This window comes from Gobius niger (assembly GCF_951799975.1).
Source record: "Gobius niger genome assembly, chromosome: 13".
Taxonomy (NCBI): Eukaryota; Metazoa; Chordata; class Actinopteri; order Gobiiformes; family Gobiidae; genus Gobius; species Gobius niger.
The window spans coordinates 26,907,904-26,928,595 of NC_136864.1; the positions used below are offsets into that span (position 1 = coordinate 26,907,904).

General features: G+C 41.4%; 1 protein-coding gene across 1 annotated transcript in view; it reads left to right on the forward strand.

Annotated features, from left to right (window-relative positions):
• Window positions 1-16,915, forward strand: part of gk5 (glycerol kinase 5) — a 20,361-nt gene extending 3,446 nt beyond the window's left edge. Inside the window, exons 3-16 of the mRNA XM_079569181.1 lie at window positions 80-155; window positions 255-348; window positions 1,426-1,557; window positions 2,199-2,274; window positions 4,179-4,240; window positions 4,309-4,382; window positions 4,567-4,627; window positions 8,621-8,747; window positions 8,826-8,930; window positions 9,580-9,674; window positions 9,975-10,078; window positions 10,152-10,211; window positions 11,917-12,050; window positions 16,678-16,915. Of these exons, the coding sequence (XP_079425307.1) occupies window positions 80-155; window positions 255-348; window positions 1,426-1,557; window positions 2,199-2,274; window positions 4,179-4,240; window positions 4,309-4,382; window positions 4,567-4,627; window positions 8,621-8,747; window positions 8,826-8,930; window positions 9,580-9,674; window positions 9,975-10,078; window positions 10,152-10,211; window positions 11,917-12,050; window positions 16,678-16,835 (1,358 nt within the window). The 3' untranslated portion in view covers window positions 16,836-16,915. The remainder of the gene's footprint in view (window positions 1-79; window positions 156-254; window positions 349-1,425; window positions 1,558-2,198; window positions 2,275-4,178; window positions 4,241-4,308; window positions 4,383-4,566; window positions 4,628-8,620; window positions 8,748-8,825; window positions 8,931-9,579; window positions 9,675-9,974; window positions 10,079-10,151; window positions 10,212-11,916; window positions 12,051-16,677) is intronic.
• The last annotated feature ends 3,777 nt before the right edge of the window (window positions 16,916-20,692 follow it).

A 20,692-nucleotide genomic window follows, 5' to 3' on the forward strand; every position in this document is an offset into this window, starting at 1 on the left:
TACGTACTTATTATTTCATATTTGCTGATGTAAAATAATTATGCGCGATATGAATGACTATGTTAGATTGTCCGCACAGATGCAGGAATCCAAATGCGTCAGATCGAGGCCCTGGGAATCTCCACTCAAAGGGCCACGTTCACAACATGGGACAGGTAAAGATCTGGTTCCACCACACATGCCAAGATAGGTTTTTGGTTTACACTATGTGAGTGAGCTTTTCTTTGAGTATCATGTCTCATTTCATTCAACAGGAGGACCGGTGTTCCCTTCCATAACTTCATCACGTGGCAGGACCGCAGAGCTGCAGACCTGGTCAAGTCTTGGAACAGATCATGTACCATGAAAGTGAGTCGTGATAAGAAAACATAAAGAATAATTCACCCTATTAAATAACATCCTATTAAATCTGACTTTTTTGTGTATTGTTCTCTGGTGAACTGTATCGTTGCAAAAGATTTTTTCCTTAATATAAAAGTATTTAATCTAGGGCTGTGTGATAGGACAGCTACTCAAGTTACAGCTCGCCCCTTATATCCTTATTGAAAGTTAAAGCGCAGGTTGTGCTATTTGTTTTTAACTTTTCTGGCATCACTACAATTACGAAGAAAAATAATAATGCACAGTTGACTAGGTTTGAACCCCAAACCTTTGAGTTTCTAAACCTGTGCTGTCACGCACAAGAGGCATCGTGCCACATGGAGCCCTTTGACTCCAAGTCCAAATATGGAGGCGCAATCACTGGGGTTAGGGAGACACTTCTGTTGCTCTAAAAATCCCAAACTGGAAAACCCGAAGTTCTGAATAATCCGATTTCTGAAGTGAATACAAACGCATCAGATCTGATTACTCCAGTTGGGACCTTTATTTAACCGGGACAGTCCCACTGACATTAATAATCTCTTTTGTACATGTTTTTAGTGGTAGGGGAAACCGGAGTACCCGGAGGAAACCCACACAGAAATGCCCTGTCCAGGTGGGAATGGAATCTGGGGCGTTTTAGCTGTGAAGCACGAGCGTTAACCACTGTGCCGCCCAGGTCATTATCTGATTTTTCTGGCCATGAAAACGTAGACTGGACCATTTAACCAATCACAGTGAAGTGTGAGCTTTCAGAAGCAGTAGTTGCTTCAGTCGCCTCTTACATGCGATATAAAAATATGAACTTACATGAAGTGTGGCCAAATCAAAATTATGATCATGACATGATATTTTGGCACAACGCCTTCTCTAATTTCATCTTGATTTATCTGTGTTCTGCAAAACATCCTTTGGTCGACTGTGTTGTTTTTAATGCATAAAACTTGGTTGGATGTTGTCGCCCTCCTGTCCAGCTGTTTTTCAGTGGAGCATATTTAAAGCAACATAACCTAACTTCTCCATATCCACAGAGACACTAACTACATATATTTGGCTCATCATTAGGCCATCCATGGAGTGATGAAGGTGCTGCACTTCCTGACCAGGCAGAAAAGGCTTCTCGCTGCCAGTCTCATCGTGTTCTCTACTCAGCACGTCACTTTTCGCCTCATCTGGGTCCTCAACCATTACAAACAGGTCACTTCATTCAATATGTCCATTTAGATCAGCCATACCAATCTATTACTTCATTTCATTTTATTATTTTAAGACAGATGGTGAGGGACAACATCATCTGAATAGCATAAATTACAAGAAACTAGACGCAAAAAACGCCTGGTGATAATGTGTATACTTGTGTTGCAGTCTTTAAAAAAGGATTTTTCTTCACTTTTGTAGTTTATTGTTAAATCAATTCACTTTATAAGCAACACATGAACTGAAACTAAAACGGCACATTTGGGATGACTTATGCTGAATATTTGAAAGTCTCAAAAACATCAAGATATCCGTATGTCAGTATAGCTCACTAGAGTTTTATACAGCTTAGTGCTCAGTTTCCTCTCTATTTGTTGATATATATGGAGAGCAAAAATAAAAAACAAGAATGTGATGCGTAATGTGTAAATTATGAGTTTGTGGGAAGTCTGTGCTCAGCTCTGCATGATATTTTTCAAACAAAATAAGCCAGTGTGGTCTAACATGCAGTATTTGAGTTTAAACGCATTAAATACTGTTAACCGAGCGGAGTGTTGATTTGAACTATTTGGGTAGTCATTCCACCATTGTTGCCTTTCACCTATTTTCAGGTTAATCATCTTGAGTTTCCTCTTTCTCAGATTCGACAGGCCGCCTCTGAAGGGAATTGTTGCTTTGGGACAATAGACACCTGGCTGTTGTTCAAACTCACCAACGGTGCGTTTCCCGTATTTATTACAGTATTCCTTAACCTCCCACCCGCCCCCGCCTGAACGGAGCGCATTTTCTCCAGTTCGGTTTTACCTAAATCTAAAAGCTTCTCGACTGCAGAGCAACAGTGTAGTGGCTCATTTGAAAGACTTTCAAAAGTGATCATAACGTTTTGGTCACATTTTTGTTGTATTTTTGTCTCTTTTTTGCAGAGTTTTAGTGGGTTTTTTGTTGATTCTTCATCGCTTTTTTCATTGCTTTTTTTTTCTCCATGTTTTTGTCACTTTTTTGTTGTGTTTTCATCCATGTTTTTATCATTAGTTTGATGTTTTTTTGTGTGTGTTTTTTTAAAGGAATAGGCTACCGTTTTTACGTACTGAGATATGTTCTTACCTTAGCTTTGACGAGTTCTTTAGGACCTGTCTGGTCTTCCCCCGTGACACAGCGCAGACGGCGTTAGCATTTAGCCTCTCCCTCTCTCCACTATAGCTCCAAAACAGGTCATGATAGAAGCTACCAAGCTCTTCCACGTTTTCCCTATTTAAATATGGTTACGTGAAGTGTTCCACTACAAAGTATAATTACACAAAATTAAACAATGTGGATTTTCTAAGCGGATAAAAGGGGAATTATATTGTAAGGCGTAATAATACCAGGAGTAGTTTGGCATCTGCACAGTAAAGTCAAGATTACTGCGCAGTAAAGTGAAGATTACTGCGCGGATTTCGAACTACTCCTGGTATTATTACGCCTTACAATATAGTTCCCCCTTTTATCCGCTTAGATAATCCACATTGTTTAATTTTGTGTAATTATACTTTGTAGTGGAACACTTCACGTAACCATATTTAAATAGGGAAAACTTGGAAGAGCTTGGTAGCTTCTATCTTGACCTGTTTTGGAGCTATAGCGGAGAGAGGGAGAGGCTAAATGCTAACGCCGTCTGCGCTGTGTTTACGTGACTGAAGGCACGGGTGAAGATCAGACAGGTCCTAAAGAACTCGTCAAAGCTAAGGTAAGAACATATCTCAGTATGTAAAAACGGTGGCCTATTCCTTTAAGCTTTTATATTTGGATAAACTGGAGAAAATGCACTCGGTTGAGGCAGAGGGTAAGGGGTTTAGCATATTTTCTCATGTGTGTAGAGAAACATGTATGTTGTAAGTGTGTCTTTCTAATTTCAGATGTGTGTAGCTTTTTAGTTATTAGGGCTGGCACTTGTGAATGGTCGTGAAACCGTCCGACGAATCACTTTGTCCCATTATCGTCTCGTCATATTTTAGTCTATTGGATCTGAGCAATTGTGCACAGTCATTTACCAAGCGTTTGCCCAACTGCAGAGCGAGATGGCCAGTCATAAGTTCACGCGGCATTCTCTCATCTACATATCCGGTTTGGAGCCCTAAGACTGTAATACACATAATTTTAAACATTAAATCAGGTGCAACACGGCCACAAAATTGTGTCTTTTATTGTCGTCGTGCCCACATCCACGGAGAGAATAAAACTTTCTTTCCTAAATCCATTCCCCATGGTTGGAAAAATAACAAAACCAAATCCTGGTCCTCGTTTGTCTCAAATTGTTATGTAGCTCCTGCCTTGATAAATGCCCTAAATACTCTGTTCTCATTCTCACTGCTGCCTGTGGAGGGAGCTCTGTGCAAAATCCTGTATTAGTGTCACTGTATTATCCTTGCACAGACATTATTACAGTTTCTACACATGTTTTCAAGCCTTGATTATGTGTGATGTGTTGTTAAAATACAGGGAAACAGGGAAAAGAGTCTGGTAGACCTCACTACGTCAAATCCAGCTTCTTTGCTCTGCCATTTTTATCCAGTTGAACCCTTAGTTAAAAATCAGCTTATTTTGGAACTTATTAATCCATGTGTTGTGTTTCTTTATTTCAGGCCGAGTTCATGCCACAGATTATTCCAACGCCAGCTCGACGGGGATGTTTGACTCCTATCAGGTCGGCTTTATTAGTTTCACATCTTCTTCATTTGTAGTTTTATATCATGTGTGTTTGTTTGTTTACAGATGTGCTGGAGCGAGTTCTTTTGCTCGCTGCTTTCAGTGCCTTTGTCCATTTTTCCCACTGTTGAAAACACAAAGTGAGTGAGACTTTTGCTAATGAATGGAGCTGAATTAAGCCTAAAAGGGCACAAAATCCAGTCACCCTTTAAGCTCTTTTTTTTTTCATCTTCATCTATTTTTTCCTATTGCATATTGTCTTTTTGCTTCATTTATGTCTTATTATTACAGTTGTCGTAATGTATCTTTTTTTTCATGTTTCAGCCATGACTTTGGCACCACAGACCGGTCCATCTTTGGAGAGTCCATCCCCATCCGATCAGCGGTGAGCTCTATCTCTAGGTCAAATGCAGTTATCTAATGAACATTACCGTTTTACGGCCCTGTAGTTCTGGGGATGCCAGCGTGTCACTGTTATTATGTTGTAAATCACAATCAAGTTCATCATCAGTATCGGCAACGTCACTGAAAGGGACAAATTAAGCTAAACTGAATTGTTGTGGTCAGGGGCGTCGGACTGGGGGGGTAAAGGGTACTGAGCACCCAGTGCCCAGAGCAGGGTAGGGGCCTTCAAAAATGCTGCAGAAAGCGTTCTGTATTGTACTTTCTAAGTTTCCTCATAATTGATGCTATAAGTACTGAACACAACCGGGCTAAAATACAATGGTTACTACACAAAATTTTGCACAAACAATAATGATTGATAATATCTCAGGGCCCTGACACCTCTTTAAAAATGTGCCAAATGGCCCACACACCGGTGTTCAGCACCGCGCGCTTCAGCCCAGCAGTGACTCTGATGAGGTGGACTCTGTAATGTAATGACAGATATTAGTCTGGCCTCGCTCTAATGTGCTTTTATTTAACACTAGCCTGTTCTAGCGGACCTTAGAGGCAACTTTCTTGTCATAAATGACACTTAAACATGAGGTGAGGCAAGTCCTGCCTCTGCCTGCGCTGAGAAGAGGAGACAGAGCTCCTTCTCTCCTCGTTTTAACCTCTAAAGTTTCTCTTTCCTCATATTTATTATAATTGAGCCATCGGGCCAATACAGGGACAAAAGCCACAGGTCGCTCACGCTATTTTCGACGAATTAATTATGCTAATTAGCGCACTGCGCATTTGCAGACATGCATTGTAAATGCGCAGCTTTGGAGACGAGTTAACCTGGTTCTTGTGAAAGGTGGAGCTCGTGCCATTTAGTCGATTCCAACATAACTTTTTACAACAACAATTTACTGACAACACACTTAAAGGTATTGGCTTCAAATATGGTGAGACTAAATCAGACTGAAGCCCTTGAGTTTTGTGTTCAGGCCTGTGGCCACATAGACATCATAGTATCATAATTTTTTGTAAAATAACATTTTAATGCCTATTTTAAAGTCACACATGTGTTATTCTCAGCACAAATATCCCATGTCCCTGATTCAGCCCTCCTGTTTAATGTGATGCTAATAATCATTATGCTCTACCTAAAACCAGCCATTTCAATTGGCCCAATGAAAGTAGAATATTCCACTCTAATCTAAATATCTATGTCACCACAGGATTAAAGGTTATTCAATTGAAGCCAAATCAGATGCAATTTCAAGTCAAACATTGACTTGAAACAAACAAACAAACAATAAAACAAACCATGAACTAAGTTCCCATTGGATTGAATATGTGTTTGTATATGAAGCACTTTTTTGGCTGAACTGCACTGTCAAACCACTAAACCACTGTTATATGAAATGTGAATTTTAAATGGGGGGGGGGGGTGGGGGGGTCCACCAAGATAGTTTGTACCCAGGGCCCAGAATTTGTTGCTACGCCCCTGGTTGTGGTCATATCAAAAACATACTGAAGTGGCTTAATCTTTGTCCATTCTTGTTTAAGTACTTCCTTAGTAAGTAACACAAGGCAGTATTTCTAAGTTCAGGCAGTATTCTTTATTCAAGCTACGCCCGAGCTTCGGTTTTTCTTGTAGTACAGGGGTGGCCAACCAGTCGGAGACCAAGAGCCGAAATTTTCAACCTTGATCCTGTGAAGCCACAAAGGCACCGACCATTAGCGAGATCCCGGGGCGGTACTTTATCGTGATTAAATAGAATGTGACCGTTTTATTTAATAACAATAAACTATAACTTTATGCCTTTTTCTTTTTAAAAAAAATAATTGTGTTAGATTGAATGGTTTTACTCCTCAACAAGATTGAAATACATGTATATTAAATGACATTTTGTGTTTCCTGTTCTGACTGAGACAGAATTAGATTATTATTATTATTTTTATTTTTGTTAATGCTGGGGTGTGTTTGTATGTGGGGCCCTGCCCACTGAGCCCCCTTCTCTGATTCGCCCCTGGCCCGTGCGCTCTGTGCCTGCAGCTTTGTCCTGACTAAACTGTGCAAAGAACGCACTCTCGGCTGCACAAAGTTCATGAACTTTAACCAGGAGCCTCTGGAGGATCTGAGAGTCTGTTTTAAGTTGCATCTGTTACAGTTATAGCACGTGTGAAAGAAAAGTCATGACTTTGCGTATTTCCGCGTTACGATGTTACGCTTCGCATCATACGCTTAATAAGAGCTCCGCTTTTTTCCATTTCCTAATTTTGATCTTTTTCTGTGAATATGTGGCCAAATTACATCAAATAAAGAGTAGGCTGATCAGAAATCTGAAAAGCACAGAAGCTAATCCTAGTGCCACGATCAGGCATGCCTGCCTGTTGTTTAACCTACATCCCGCTTTGAGTGAGGCTGCACGGGCTCCTTTTACACACTGCCTCGAAAAGGAGAGATACGGACTCTCATTCATGTAGAGATGGAAACATGGTCTGCAGGACGATGGTTGGATTTTTGGTCAAAGACTGTTACAGTTTTTGGGAAATATTCAACAAATATTTTGCAAAGAGCCGCACTCTGATTGGCCAAGAGCCGCATGCGGCTCGAGAGCCGCGGGTTGGCCACCCCTGTTGTAGTATAACTTTGAATAGTGTCTCTCAAACTATGGTGCACAAGCTCTGTGCATGGAATAGTTTAAAATAACACTTAAAAAACAAAAGAAAACTTAAGTAAACATCAAAGCCGAATGTATTTTATAATAATTAGTTCAGATGGTGGTGCTCTTTTACCATTTGTTAGCATCAACGTTACAGTTTTACGCTGTCTTGTGTGAACCGCACTGTTCCTTTTCCTGATATGTGAAGTCATTGTCCCAAGTTGGTTTGTGCTTTTAAGTCTAGTGATTCCCCTTTAACTGAGCTGACCATTTCAATGTATTATGTTTAGCGCCTCCAAAGCCAAGCGCTAGTTTGTTGTTGTTTTTTCAAATATCAAGAGATTTTTTTGCTAGCACCCAATATTAGGCATTTCTGTAGCAATTAAGGTTGAGGTGCCTTTATTGTCATTATACAGCTGTACAACGAAATTTGTCCCGCCCTTTGATGCCGCCAGGAGCCAAGGACTCATCTCCAGTTGAGCCAGGCTAATGGTCACAAACACCTGGCTGGATTAACCTGATACTCAGGTTAATCCTCCACCTTTGCAGTGAGGCAAGTGCGCCAACCGCTCAGCCACTGTGCCGTCAGTATTATATTACTCTGAGGACGACAGCTCACAGAAAACTCAAGGATGTAGCTGTGTTTAAAGGCTCTATATTCAACTTTTTTTTTCTCGTTTTGTCTCTTTTTGCCCCATAAAAGTATGTTTTAAAAGTTAAAAAAAAAATGGCCACCAAGGCATCACCAAAGGCATTTCAGTGCTTAAAGGGACTATAAGGAGTTTAAAAATGTTAAAATTAAGTATTTTCCTCCCCCTACATGTTCCAGCCATGTCCTAATGTGTAGAATGAGCTCAGACCTGTTCACCACAACTGCCTCTAAAATCCTGTACTGTCACTCAAAAATGTGTCACTTCGGCCCGAATTGCCGTCATGCACGAGCTTAATATAGAAGGTGCAGTTACATGTATGACCTGAGGTGGCAGTAGTGAGTATAAAATGGCGAACTTGCTTCCAGCCCCTTTAAATTGCCTCCTCTACCAGGCAATTCTAAGCTAAATCCATGTTGCTATCGTTACCTGTACTGCATTTTGTCTTCAGACATGATACCAGTAGAGGGCGCCATAGACCAAATGTGTGGATTTTTTATTTATTTTAATTTTATTTGTCCTTTATTTATCCTGGATAAAACTCTTTGAGATTAATAAATCTCTTTTTCAAGAGTGTCTTGGCCAAGGTGCAGGGAAACAAGTACACAGAGTAGACTCAATCTACTGTCAATGACTAATACTGACTGTTTCAAAGCCAGATGAAAGTAAATAAATGTCTTGTTGTAGATTGCAGATCAGCAGGCGGCCATGTTTGGAGAGTGTTGTTTCGACGTGGGGAGTGTGAAGGTCACCATGGGCACTGGGACCTTCATGGACATCAACACGGGCTGCAAACCGCACACTTCTGTAGCAGGTGAGGACAGACAAAAGGCCATGGGGCTTGATCACAGGGAGAGTTTGACTTCACGCTGAAGACGCTTCTCTGATGAAGGCCTGTATCCTCTGGTGGGGTGGAAGATCGGAGCGGAGGTGGTGTATCTGGCCGAGGGAAACGCAGCGGACACGGGCACGGCCATCAAATGGGCACAAGAGCTGGGTGAGTTCAATTGATCACGTCTTTTTACAAGGATATTATGCAAAACTGACTTTTTAGAGCTTTTTACCAAAGGGGAGCAGGAGGAGGGGCTTAATAATAATAATAATAATAATACATTTTATTTGTATTGCACTTTACATATGAAGAACACATCTCAAAGTGCTACAATTGACACAAAAACAAACAAAACAGAAACAGACAGAACATATCAATAGTAAAAACACGAGGAATATTATCAGTTAAAAACACAAAATAACACACTAAGAATAAGCCGCACAAAATAAGTGGGTCTTAAGTTTACTTTTAAAAACCTCAATAGACTGTGGTGCCCTCAGATGGTTGGGTATAGGGCGTTCCACAGTCGAGGAGCAGCTGCCTGGAACGACCTATCTCCCATAGTGCGGAGCTTTGTCTTGGGGACCAGGAGTTGGTGGCTTCTGGGGAGATCGCTTGAAAATCAGGAAGGGAAACCGCTGGATGTTTTGTTTCAGCTGTTTTAGATCAATATTGGATTGTCTAAGCAACAGAATGTAAGCCAGTGATAAAGCATAATACCCACTGAACATGTTTGTTACTTACTGATGTTTAAATTCCACAGGCGAATAAACGTGTGTTCTGTGAATGCCTCTTGTGCCGTGTTTGTCCTCAGACCTGTTCGATGATGTGAAAGAGACCAGTGATTTGGCGTACAGTGTGAAGGACTCGGATGGAGTGTGCTTTGTGCCGTCATTCAGCGGCCTGCAGGTACTTCACACTCCAGCGTTCACTCGGGCACAGTTTAAAAGCATTTACAAATGTGAACCGCTAAACTTCTCTCTAATATGCCACCGTAGATCTACATTGTTTGTGCAGCCTTTGTGATTTTCCATTATTTTTTTCTTGTGTAACATGTGGTTTGTGTCTTTTATCTGCTCTCGATGGTGACTGTCCATTGTAAGTGCATGATATGAGTTCTGCGTTGCGAGTAAACCGAGTGCATCGATATCACACACGTAAATATAAGCACTAATTTACTGCAACATTAACGCCTGTGTGTTTCCAAAGGCGCCTCTGAACGACCCCAGAGCCTGCGCCTCCTTCATGGGGCTCAAACCCACCAGCACCAAATCCCACCTGGTCCGCGCCATTTTAGAGTCCATCGTGTTCAGGTGACGCACTCCGGGACGTCCTGCATCTGCTGATGATGTCATTCGCTGATTATATGTTATTTTACATTTGCAGAAACAAGCAGCTGTTTGACACAATGCTGAGAGAAACCAGAATTCCCATCGTCAAAATTAGGTAAAGTATTAGATAACAATAATTATTATAAACTCTGGGGGTACTTGGGCCTGTCCACGTGGGACTCAGGGCCATCTGTAATAGGTTCACGTGACACCACAACATTCTAAAGAGCCTATTCACCTTATTCCGCCCCGCCCACTTTTTCCACTTTTTGCGTTGTCTCTGCACCTCTTTTTCCAGACACTTCCGGTCGAGCGCGAAGCCCGTTCATTTTAACAGAGAACGAGGGAAAATATTCTCAAATCTGACGTTTAGTCGATTGATTTGTGTAAAATGTCCGATGTTCATTTGCACCGACATGTCGACACTGCAGTGTTTCTCTGCGCGGCCTGAAAACAGCTTTGTTTTCCTGTAGTGGCTGATTTTAAGTGGACTTCTCCAGCCCCATGTTAACACATAGGAGAAAAGGGGCGGGCACAATTCATGGCAGCGCCCACGCGAACGTCTGGAATAAGGTGAATAGTTTAAAATTGAGGTGGAGCAACTGACGGTAACTATGGTAACTGTGGTAACTAACAAATTGGATATTTTAATGTCTTTGTTTTTCGGCTCATATCTCAGTCATTACTGGAGGAATCCACATGAAACAAAAACGGTCACAAAGTTCATGATCTCCTCTGTCGGCACTTATGAACTAATGTCCAATTATTTTCTCCGAAAAACGTCAAAAAGTGATGACAATATGAGAAAACATGACCGTGATGTTGTCCAATAGAAAAGACTTTCAGACATAAAAATAATATCACAGGTTTGTGAATCCAATCACGATCAAATACTGAAGAGGAAAAACATTTGTCAATTTTAGTTTTGATTTCTTACAAAAACTGCATTTCTCCCATTGTTGTGTTGGCCCCGCCCCCCACCTGACATGACATCATCACCTTCTAAATCAAACAAAAAAGCAAAAAACATGGGGAAACATTTTCTAAAAAATAGCGACACCGCAAGGAAAAAGATACATTAAGATGAGTTTTGTTGGTCTTAGCTTTCAAATGAGGCGCTACACTGTGAACTATAAGCTGTGACCTTTGGGTAGAGTGAGGTTAAAGTGAGGGTTAAGTTGTTTTTATTGTTTTGACACAATTCAGTCCAATATAGTCCTACTTTGGACCCGGTTTAGTCCTGATTTAATCTTGATCTTTGCCATTTTGACTGGAAGTTATTTTAAATACATTTAGTGAACTTACATAATCAACTAAATACACTTTCTCTTGTAATAAATGTTCAATTTGTGTACAAATTATAGGTATAATATTGTAAGAGGCACATTAAGGATCTACTTTTAGCTGAGCTCTTCTTTCCTCCAGGTGGCACTGTCCCTCTGCCTCGAGCACACATTTGCCCGGTTTGTGGCTGGGGAGACATTAAAGCCAAGTTCAAATCGAGTGAATGTAAAATGTATATTAAAAGTTAGACAGTGACCGTGGGCAAAAGGAGTTGTTTCCCTCAGTCAGGACTCTCCCTGTATTCAGTCTTCATGTTGGCTGACACACTGTTATTCCTCATGCACTGAATGAGTGTTTTCATGGCCTCCCCACGGAGCCTTCAGGACCTGAGCGGCCGTCTGCCAGAGGAAAAGCTGTAACAGAATCCGGCTTCTAACACAGTGGACATTTTATTCACTCGCAACCCTATCCCCGCTTGTGTTCCGATGAAGAGTGATGCCGTCTAATCCAATCTCTCCTCCTGTGTGCGCCGGCAGAGTGGACGGCGGCGTTTCCTCCAACGACTTCGTAGTGCAGCTGACGGCAGATCTGTTCGGGCGGAAAGTGGCCAGGCCGGATCACTGTGAGATGTCCTGTCTCGGGGCGGCCTTTGTGGCAGGACTCGGAGTTGGTATGTTATATTTACGCAAAGGGTGACGCCGAGGTGCTTGGGAATAATTAGAGGAACTGGGAATTGGCACTTCAGGTTTCTCCAAAGCTATAGGTTAGTGTTAGCTATAGGTGTCCCAGAAATAGCGCTCTGTGCTCTGAAACTCAAAGGGCCTGATCTTCCTCCTGGTGCAACAACAGTGTTCCCGAAGTTGGGATCGTGCGTACAAACAGCAGTGTGCCGGTGCTTCCGCCGGTCGCCTGAGGGCAAAAAGTGTGATTCAAGCAGCGCTGACTACAACAAGCTCTTACAGCTTCCTCTTCGCTCTCCTCTTAGGCAAGGCAAGGCAAGTTTATTTGTAGAGCACAATTCATACACAAGGCAATTCAAAGTGCTTCACAGTTGCATAAATACAAGACTCCACGCACAGAAACGTGATCAAAACACCAGCACGTGCTCCTCCCGCACCTACTGCCACCTGCAGTCGTGGAAAATATGCCAGTCTGTAGGAGGTAAAGCACAGGGAGGACCCACTGCTGAAGATTCCACATCACCGTCGTCGAGCAAATGTCTAGTCTACAGTCTGCGTTTAGAAATCAGGCCTTGTGTGTGTCTCAGTCTATCATCCCAATGTAGATTGGTCCCTGGCCTTTAGACCAGTTGTTTCTCAAGAGGTGTCAGGATTGTAAACAGCACACAAATACCAGAACCCCTTTTTTGATAAATGATAAACACAAGTATCATACTGGACACAGCATTTAGTATTAAGAGAACATTTACATACTGTACAGAGCAATACTGTACATGCATGGAGCATGCTACCAAAACAATCAATCTGGAAGTGAAACAACACTAAAAACAACACACAAAATGTATATCACTTCTGAAACATTTTTATCAAATAAAAGGCACTGAAAGGAAATGAACAGGTGTTTTGCATATTGTGTGTGATGTAATGTATATTTTTGTTTTTAAATGTGTTGCTTTTATTGGACCCCAGCAAGAATAGCGACAGCTCGGCAGTGCTAAAGGGAATCTCATCAATAAACATCAACATAAAGGGCCAAATCTGCTCACGATGGCCTGAAATTAAAGACCATATTCCACAGTTCTAATCCAACCTTTGCACATCATATTATGGACCTAAAATGTGAGTCTGGGTGTCCTCTCTATGGGCTATAAGCACCGTGACCCCACGTGATCTACGCCTGGACAGTAGCATCGGCGCCGTCCTTCCTGTCCCGTATCTTTTACATTCTAAATTAAAGTTAAACAGGGGTTCCCAAACTTTTTTGGCTGGGACTCCAAAAATTGGCGCGTTAACAACTCGGGGCCCCCATTGTATAAAGTTATTGCCTCTTACACTACTTTAGGGAAGAAAAAGCATTTTCTAATCAAGTTGTATTGAAACAGTTTATTTTCAATATTTCAACGGATTTCACAAACAATATACTGTTTTACACTCAAAAATATATTTAAAACGGTAGCATTTTTCTTTTTATTTCATCCTGAAATCATCTGGGGACCCCCACCCAAGGCCTCGCAACTCTCTGAGGGGGCCCGACCCCTACTTTGGGAACCACTGTGGTAAAGGACAGTGAGTAAACGCTGTGACTGGAGCAGGTTAAAAACATTAAGTGAGACATAACGACTTCACTGGAGGAAACTGTGCATGTTTTTGACATAACAGCAAAGGCAAAATAAAAATTAAAACTAGGGCAAAGTTTTGAACGAGCCTGCACAAAAAAGAATCAGCCTGTAAGTAGTTTAAAGTTTATTGACTTTAAATTGTGTATTATCATTATTAAACGCTACTAGCCTTTAGCTCCAAGAGAAAAGCTCCTTACGACCAGTTTAGTTTCCTTTGGGGCAGGAGTCACAGTGAACATAGCAGTGACTGTCCATCAGTAAAATGTCCTTTTCTCAATCCTGAGTCATCTCTTCATTTGTTTGGGACCCTGCTCATTTTGAATGTAAAAGATACGGGACAGGAAGTACAGCGCCGATCTTCCTGTCCAGGAAGAGATCATGTGAGGACATCGTGCATATAGCCCATTGTTGAAAGGCTATATGCTAGTATTTCTGGAGTACTTTTACAGGTTTATAGGTTTCTGTTGTGCAAAACCAAGTCACGCAAGATCATCTTGTGGGTCAGAGGATATACATGCCTGACGCTGCCTGCTTTCTGGCTTCAGACATTCACAAACAAATCGTTTTGCTGTTTCCGCATGAAAGTCAAGATTTGTCTTTCCCCTGGGAAATTCTGTTCCCTCACTGTTCAGATGAGACCTTTCCGAGCGTTATTCATCATGGGACACATTTTGAAACACAACATGGCGTGGGCCGGCTGTGTTTGTTATCTGTGTTACTATTGTACAGGGCAAGAGCTTGTACTGAAAAGTATCTCCTCTTTCATTGTGGAGCCATTCAGCAAGAAGCCTTAAGGCCAATGTTCTTAGTGGAGCATTTTGGAAAAGTGACACAGATCATAAACACAGCTTAACCACTTTCACACTGATTGCATTTGCCACAGACCTATTCATTTTTTGATCTATGTAGGTCAAGTTAAACTATTTTGAATCCCCACATAGCTGCAAAAACACTCTGAAACTCCTTCTCCGTCTTTGATGTGAAAACGTACTGTCAGACTCCTACTCCACACGTTTTATTTGTCTTTTAAATATAGCCCCATCTCGTCTTGACATTTGTGCGCTTCATTTTGAAAACGTCTCATCAGAGGCTCTATTTATACTCCCACGGCCTGCGATAGCTTAATGCCCGTTACGTAACCTGTTTTTTTCCCATGCTATTTGTTAAATTATATAATAGCGTTGATGGAATTCATTATGCGGCGCTCGGATCGTTTCGGGAGCGCTGCGTGGACCGGCTCGCTGTCAGTTCATCCCGAACGCGGAGCAGGTGGCCATCGACTGGATGATGCCGCCGCGTTCTCACAGCTGGGAAGCAGCGCGGCGCCGTCGATGCGCATTTACATCAGGACAAAGCATGGGATGGATTTTGTTTTGTTTTTAAAAAGCTGGGTGTAAACGCAATTAGCAATTCTGAAGAGCTGAGCCTCCACTAACCTGCCATATTCCTCCCACTGACCAACATTGCACCCGTGTTTATTTAACCTCTCAGTCAAAGTGTCAAAATAGCTACAAAAAAAAGCGATGGAAAAAAATGTGACGACAACGTGGCAACAAGGCGAGGAAAAAGCTCCACTTAGATCCGTTTTGTAGGTCTTAGCTTTCAAATGACCCTGGCTCTCGACCAGGGGTAGGCAAGTTTGCATCGGGAGGGAGGGCCGATTTTCATCATTGCCAAAACACCCAAGGGCTGAACCTCAACATTGTGGCCAAAAGTAAAGAAGTATTTTCTGCAAATGCCAATGTTTTACATCAGTGGTTCTCAGGTGGCTTTGGGACCCACCATTACCCTCGGATGACGAGCCGAGGACCCAAATACAACTGTAATTTGTCATATATTGTATAAAATATTGTTTTTGTTGAACAAACAGTAGATATCCTCTTAAAGGAATAGGCCACCGTTTTTACATACTGAGATATGTTCTTACCTGAGCTTTGACGAGTTCTTTAGGACCTGTCTGATCTTCACCCGTGCCTTCAGTCACGTAAACACAGCGCAGACGGCGTTAGCATTTAGCCTCTCCCTCTCTCCTCTATAGCTCCAAAACAGGTCAAGATAGAAGCTACCAAGCTCTTCCACGCTTTCCCTATTTAAATATGGTTACGTGAAGTGTTCCACTACAAAGTATAATTACACAAAATTAAACAATGTGGATTTTCTAAGCGGATAAAAGGGGGAACTATATTGTAAGGCGTAATAATACCAGGAGTAATTTAGCATCCGCACAGTAAAGTGAAGATTACAATATAGTTCCCCCTTTTATCCGCTTAGAAAATCCACATTGTTTAATTTTGTGTAATTATACTTTGTAGTGGAACACTTCACGTAACCATATTTAAAGAGGGAAAACGTGGAAGAGCTTGGTAGCTTCTATTTTGACCTGTTTTGGAGCTATAGAGGAGAGAGGGAGAGGCTAAATGCTAACGCCGTCTGCGCTGTGTTTACGTGACTGAAGGCACGGGTGAAGATCAGACAGGTCCTAAAGAACTCGTCAAAGCTCAGGTAAGAACATATCTCAGTATGTAAAAACGGTGGCCTATTCCTTTAAGACTGAAATTATGATCAAAACAACACAATAACATTCATTTTAACAGACACGGTTTGTGTTTCCCTATAGACTCGCGACCCACTAAAAATGGTTCCGTGACCCACTTTTGGGTCCCGACCCACCAGTAGAGAATCACTGTTTATCCTTATATATGACCAAGTGGGATGTTCTGACAGGACATTTTTCATATACTGACACTGTTTCTCGCATTTTTAACAGGCATTTGATTTCTTATTTGCACAATAATATTTCTCAAAATTATCTTGGGGGCCAGAGGTTCTGTGCTAGACGGCCGGATTTGGCCCCCGGGCCTGACGTTGCCTACCCCTGCTCTAGACTAATAGAGAAGGTGTTGCATGTGCATAGGCCCTGTGATTACACAGACACCTCAGTTAAAGCCGCACTGCTCAAATACACGCATACATTCACTTCCTTCTCACTCTCTTGCAGGTTTTTGGAAAAGCAAGGAGGAGCTGAAGAAGCTCCAGAGCACAGACCGCGTGTTTTTGCCCTCGCGGCCTCTGAAGGACCAGGAGCACTGCCGCCTGCTCCAGAGCTGGGACAGGGCTCTGCGGCGCTCCATGAACTGGTACCACCAGACCACATAGGACCAACGTTCAGCTGCTAAATGTGAAGTAATATTATGCACTTGGAGACTGATCACTGGAAGGATGAAAAATAATGATCGTGGCGGTTAAATGACAGTGTTAGTGGATCATGACCAGTACTGTACAGTGGCAGTCAGCATGGCCACAGTTCAAATGTGCCAACTGAATACGTCTTTTTGCACTTAGAATAATACTAAGAAAAAAAACAGGTCTGTGTTTCAAATGATTTAATATATATGTCTTATATATGTCATTTGAGAAAAAAAAAAGATAATGAATGTTATTTTGCTTGAGAAAAGTATTTTTTTACTTGGCAAGGCAAAAATATCAGTCATTTTAACATTTGAATCTAAGTACATAATGGGGCTTAGGTTCAGTGTGGCCGTGTGGCTAATTCTGCATAATAAGGTACGTGTGATAAGTCACTTTCGATCCACAGTCAGTATTTAAAGTGCATATGACAGGTTTTAATCCTTTTGTAATTATGACTTAGTTTGATGGATAATACCTGTGGTTTCTTTATCATTAACATATTATAAGATTAGCTTTAGAACTGGATGCATATCCAACCCTGCAAAAAGCAGACACTTGACTAAATGTGATTTAGCCTTGTTTAGCTTAGAGGCCACTGTTTCTTGTCAAAGGTAAAATCTTTAAAGCTCCGTACATCCATCATTGATTTCTAACAAGGCTTTGACCCCACATGAATGTGATCGATTGGTTGACAACAGCTGAAAACATCTGGACCATTCATAATATTGGATGTTTGATGGCTAAATGCTAATGGCTATAGGAAAAATACATTGAGCAGGCTAACAAGCACTGAAGGGTTTCTCGGATTAACCGGCTTGCTAACTGTCCACTCGTTGGATCTTTATTTCTGTGCACTCATTTTTCATCGGTATAACGTGGTTGGCACAGCAACAGTTAAAAATGTTTACCTCTATGTATGTCACTTCCTGTCGGCATCCAATAAGGAAGTGAAATCTCAAAAAATGATAAACTAAGTAAAACTAGGCAACATTTTCATCAAAATCTTAAGTATAAATGTGTTAACTATGTTCTAGCCAAAAAAAATGTGTCATTATACACTTTAAGCTGCTGCGTGTTAGCATTCGGCGTAGCCACCACGCACAAGTAAACAGCCGTTGCTCACATATAATATTGGCCAAAAAAAAAACAATCTTCATCCTTGATCTTGTGCCATGCTGATTCTCATCTACCTTCCCATAAAACCAAGTGCCGCTAATTACTAGGGGTGTATTTATGATATTAACGGTCCATTAGTATTGATGCACTTTTGTATTGATGTCTAATGTCTATGTATTAACTGTAAAAAAGAAAGAAAAAAAAGGTCCATGATTTGCCTTTTATCTTTGGTACAAGTCTTAAACAAAAATCTCAGGTGCCTTTTCCATGATGCGCATTTTTATTCAGCGGGTTTTAGTTGTTTTTGTCTCCACACGGGGGCGCTATCGTCCGGCTTCACAGCTTTTTAAACCGACGAACTTACCATAGCAACCGCATGGCGCATGCTAATGAGGAGCCATAATTGATTCACACTTGTTCTGTGGATAACACTTGTGCTGTCAGCTTCAAGGGACAAAACGCTTCAACTCAGACTGGCAAACCAGGCGGACCATTCAGACTGTGCCTTTGTCTTTGCTTTATCGTAAAATGTGTATGTTACAAAGTACTAATCGGCCGAAATAATAATGTTTCCTAAATGTGACTGGATTATGAAATATAATTGTGTACAATAAAAAGGACTAAGAGACTAAGTAACTGACGTAAACTGATTTTTAATGTTTTGATAATGCAGAAATCAGATTAACTGAAAAATAGGATGGGGCAATGAATACAAATATAGGCATTTTACAGATTTAGTTTGTTGCTTTAACCCCGTAACTCCCACCTGAACCGAGCACATTTTCTCCAGTTTGGCTTTACCCCAATCCAAAAGCTTCTGGGAAAAAAGGTGTGAAAATAGCAACAAAACTGAGACGAAAATAAGGATGAAAATGTGAAAAAAGTGACAAAAAATTTACGAAAAAGTGACAAAAAATGTACAAAAAATGTACAAAAAAATGACAAAAATGGACAAGAATTTGACAAAAAAGTGAGAACAATTTGACGAAAAATGGACAAAAAATGGATGAAAAAGTGACAAAAAATGGACAAAAAAGTGATAAGAATTTGACAAAAAAAATGTGAATAATTTGACGAAAAAGTGACAAAAAAAGTGACAAAAAAAATCGAAAAAGTGATGAAAAAAAATCTGATGATGTGAGGAAAAAGATCAATTTAGTTTTGTAGGTCTTGGCTTTCAAATGAGGTGTTACACTGGGCCTACGGGATTTGGGTAAAGCTGAACTGGAGAAAATGCTCTCGGTTCAGGCGGGAGTTAAGAGGTTAAAGCCACATTGCGGAACATTCCAGGCATATGTTGCAACACATCACAACAGCAATGAAACTTTTGCAAAACATTCCCAAACGTGCTGCTAATGACTGGCTAAACGTGGACCATGCTATTGATTTGATTTGATTTGATTTGATTTATTTGCATTATTATATTTACCTTCATGTCACATTGTGCATTAGCTTTTCAGAATAAAGCATTTGGAAGAGAGCCAAAGCCAAAATGGCAACATCTTTATGAGACGAGCTGGTCATGTCGCCCAATGAAACACTTTTATTCAAAGTTGTGTTGGGTAATCGGGAGAGTCGGGACGTTTCCTGGTGGGCCGTGGTATATTTGGGCCGACAGAAAAAAAATCTATTAATAGTAGATTCCCACAGTTGTGCTATTACAGGCACAAAGGCTTTAACTGGGCTGCAGCAGGAGCCTGGGCTGCTGTTTTAGACATAAATAAAGTTACACAAATGTTTTTGTCATGTAAATCGATCAAGTGTGAAATATTATGTGTGTAGCGGCCGATGTGAAAAGAGGTAGAATCGATTCCAACAAACTACCGGAGGCTACTCTAGACTGGTGCTCTACGAGGTGCACCACAAGTCTGTAGACGCTTGGGCTGGTTTAAGAAATAAAACTTTCTCGCCGAGATGATGTCCCTGCATGCCCCTGCTTTTATTTCTGCCTGAACTGATATAAAGTGTGGCTTTAAAGAGCATAAAAACACTAGCCTGGCAAAAGCCAGACTGACTACATTTATGTATTCATAAATACATATAAAGACAGTCTGGAATTGTGGTAATAGGACGCAATTTCTAAATCGAGACTGGAGGCGGGGCTAACGATCGCAGCTTGAACTAGAGTGAACCAATCAAACACAAAGCGACTTGCGCTTTGCGTTCACGTCCTCCGCCATGATTGTAGTCCACACGTGCAGTCGAGTAAATGCTCCGGTGAAAGCCCTCGGAGTAGCTTCTGCTTTGGCTTTAACGGCAAGTCCAGCTCATTTAAAACAGAAGAAAGGGCACTGGTAAAAGATCGCTGTGTCGCGGCCGCCGCCATCTTCACTGTTTTGGTTGCAGGAGGAGCGCAGGTGTTTATGGGAAATCCTAGCGCGGAAGATGACGCACTGTTAACTCCCGCCTCCCGCGCTATGATTGGCTCTGCCTGGTTTTGCCGGAGTCAGCGAGATTCAAATCACACAATTCCAGACTGTATCCCCATGTATCTCTGAACATGGAGGATCAGTCTGGCTCGTGCCAGGCTATAAAAACACTGCTAGTGCTGCACAAAAACTGTATGGATATTAAAGAGGAGGTAGAGAGCTTTTTTCAATCCCATAGCACCAGTCTATATCACACTACAATGATGATGAAACCTTCTGTTGGTCTGTAAATGCAGTAAATTAGAATAACTGCCTTGTATAAAATTGCTCTCTCAAAAT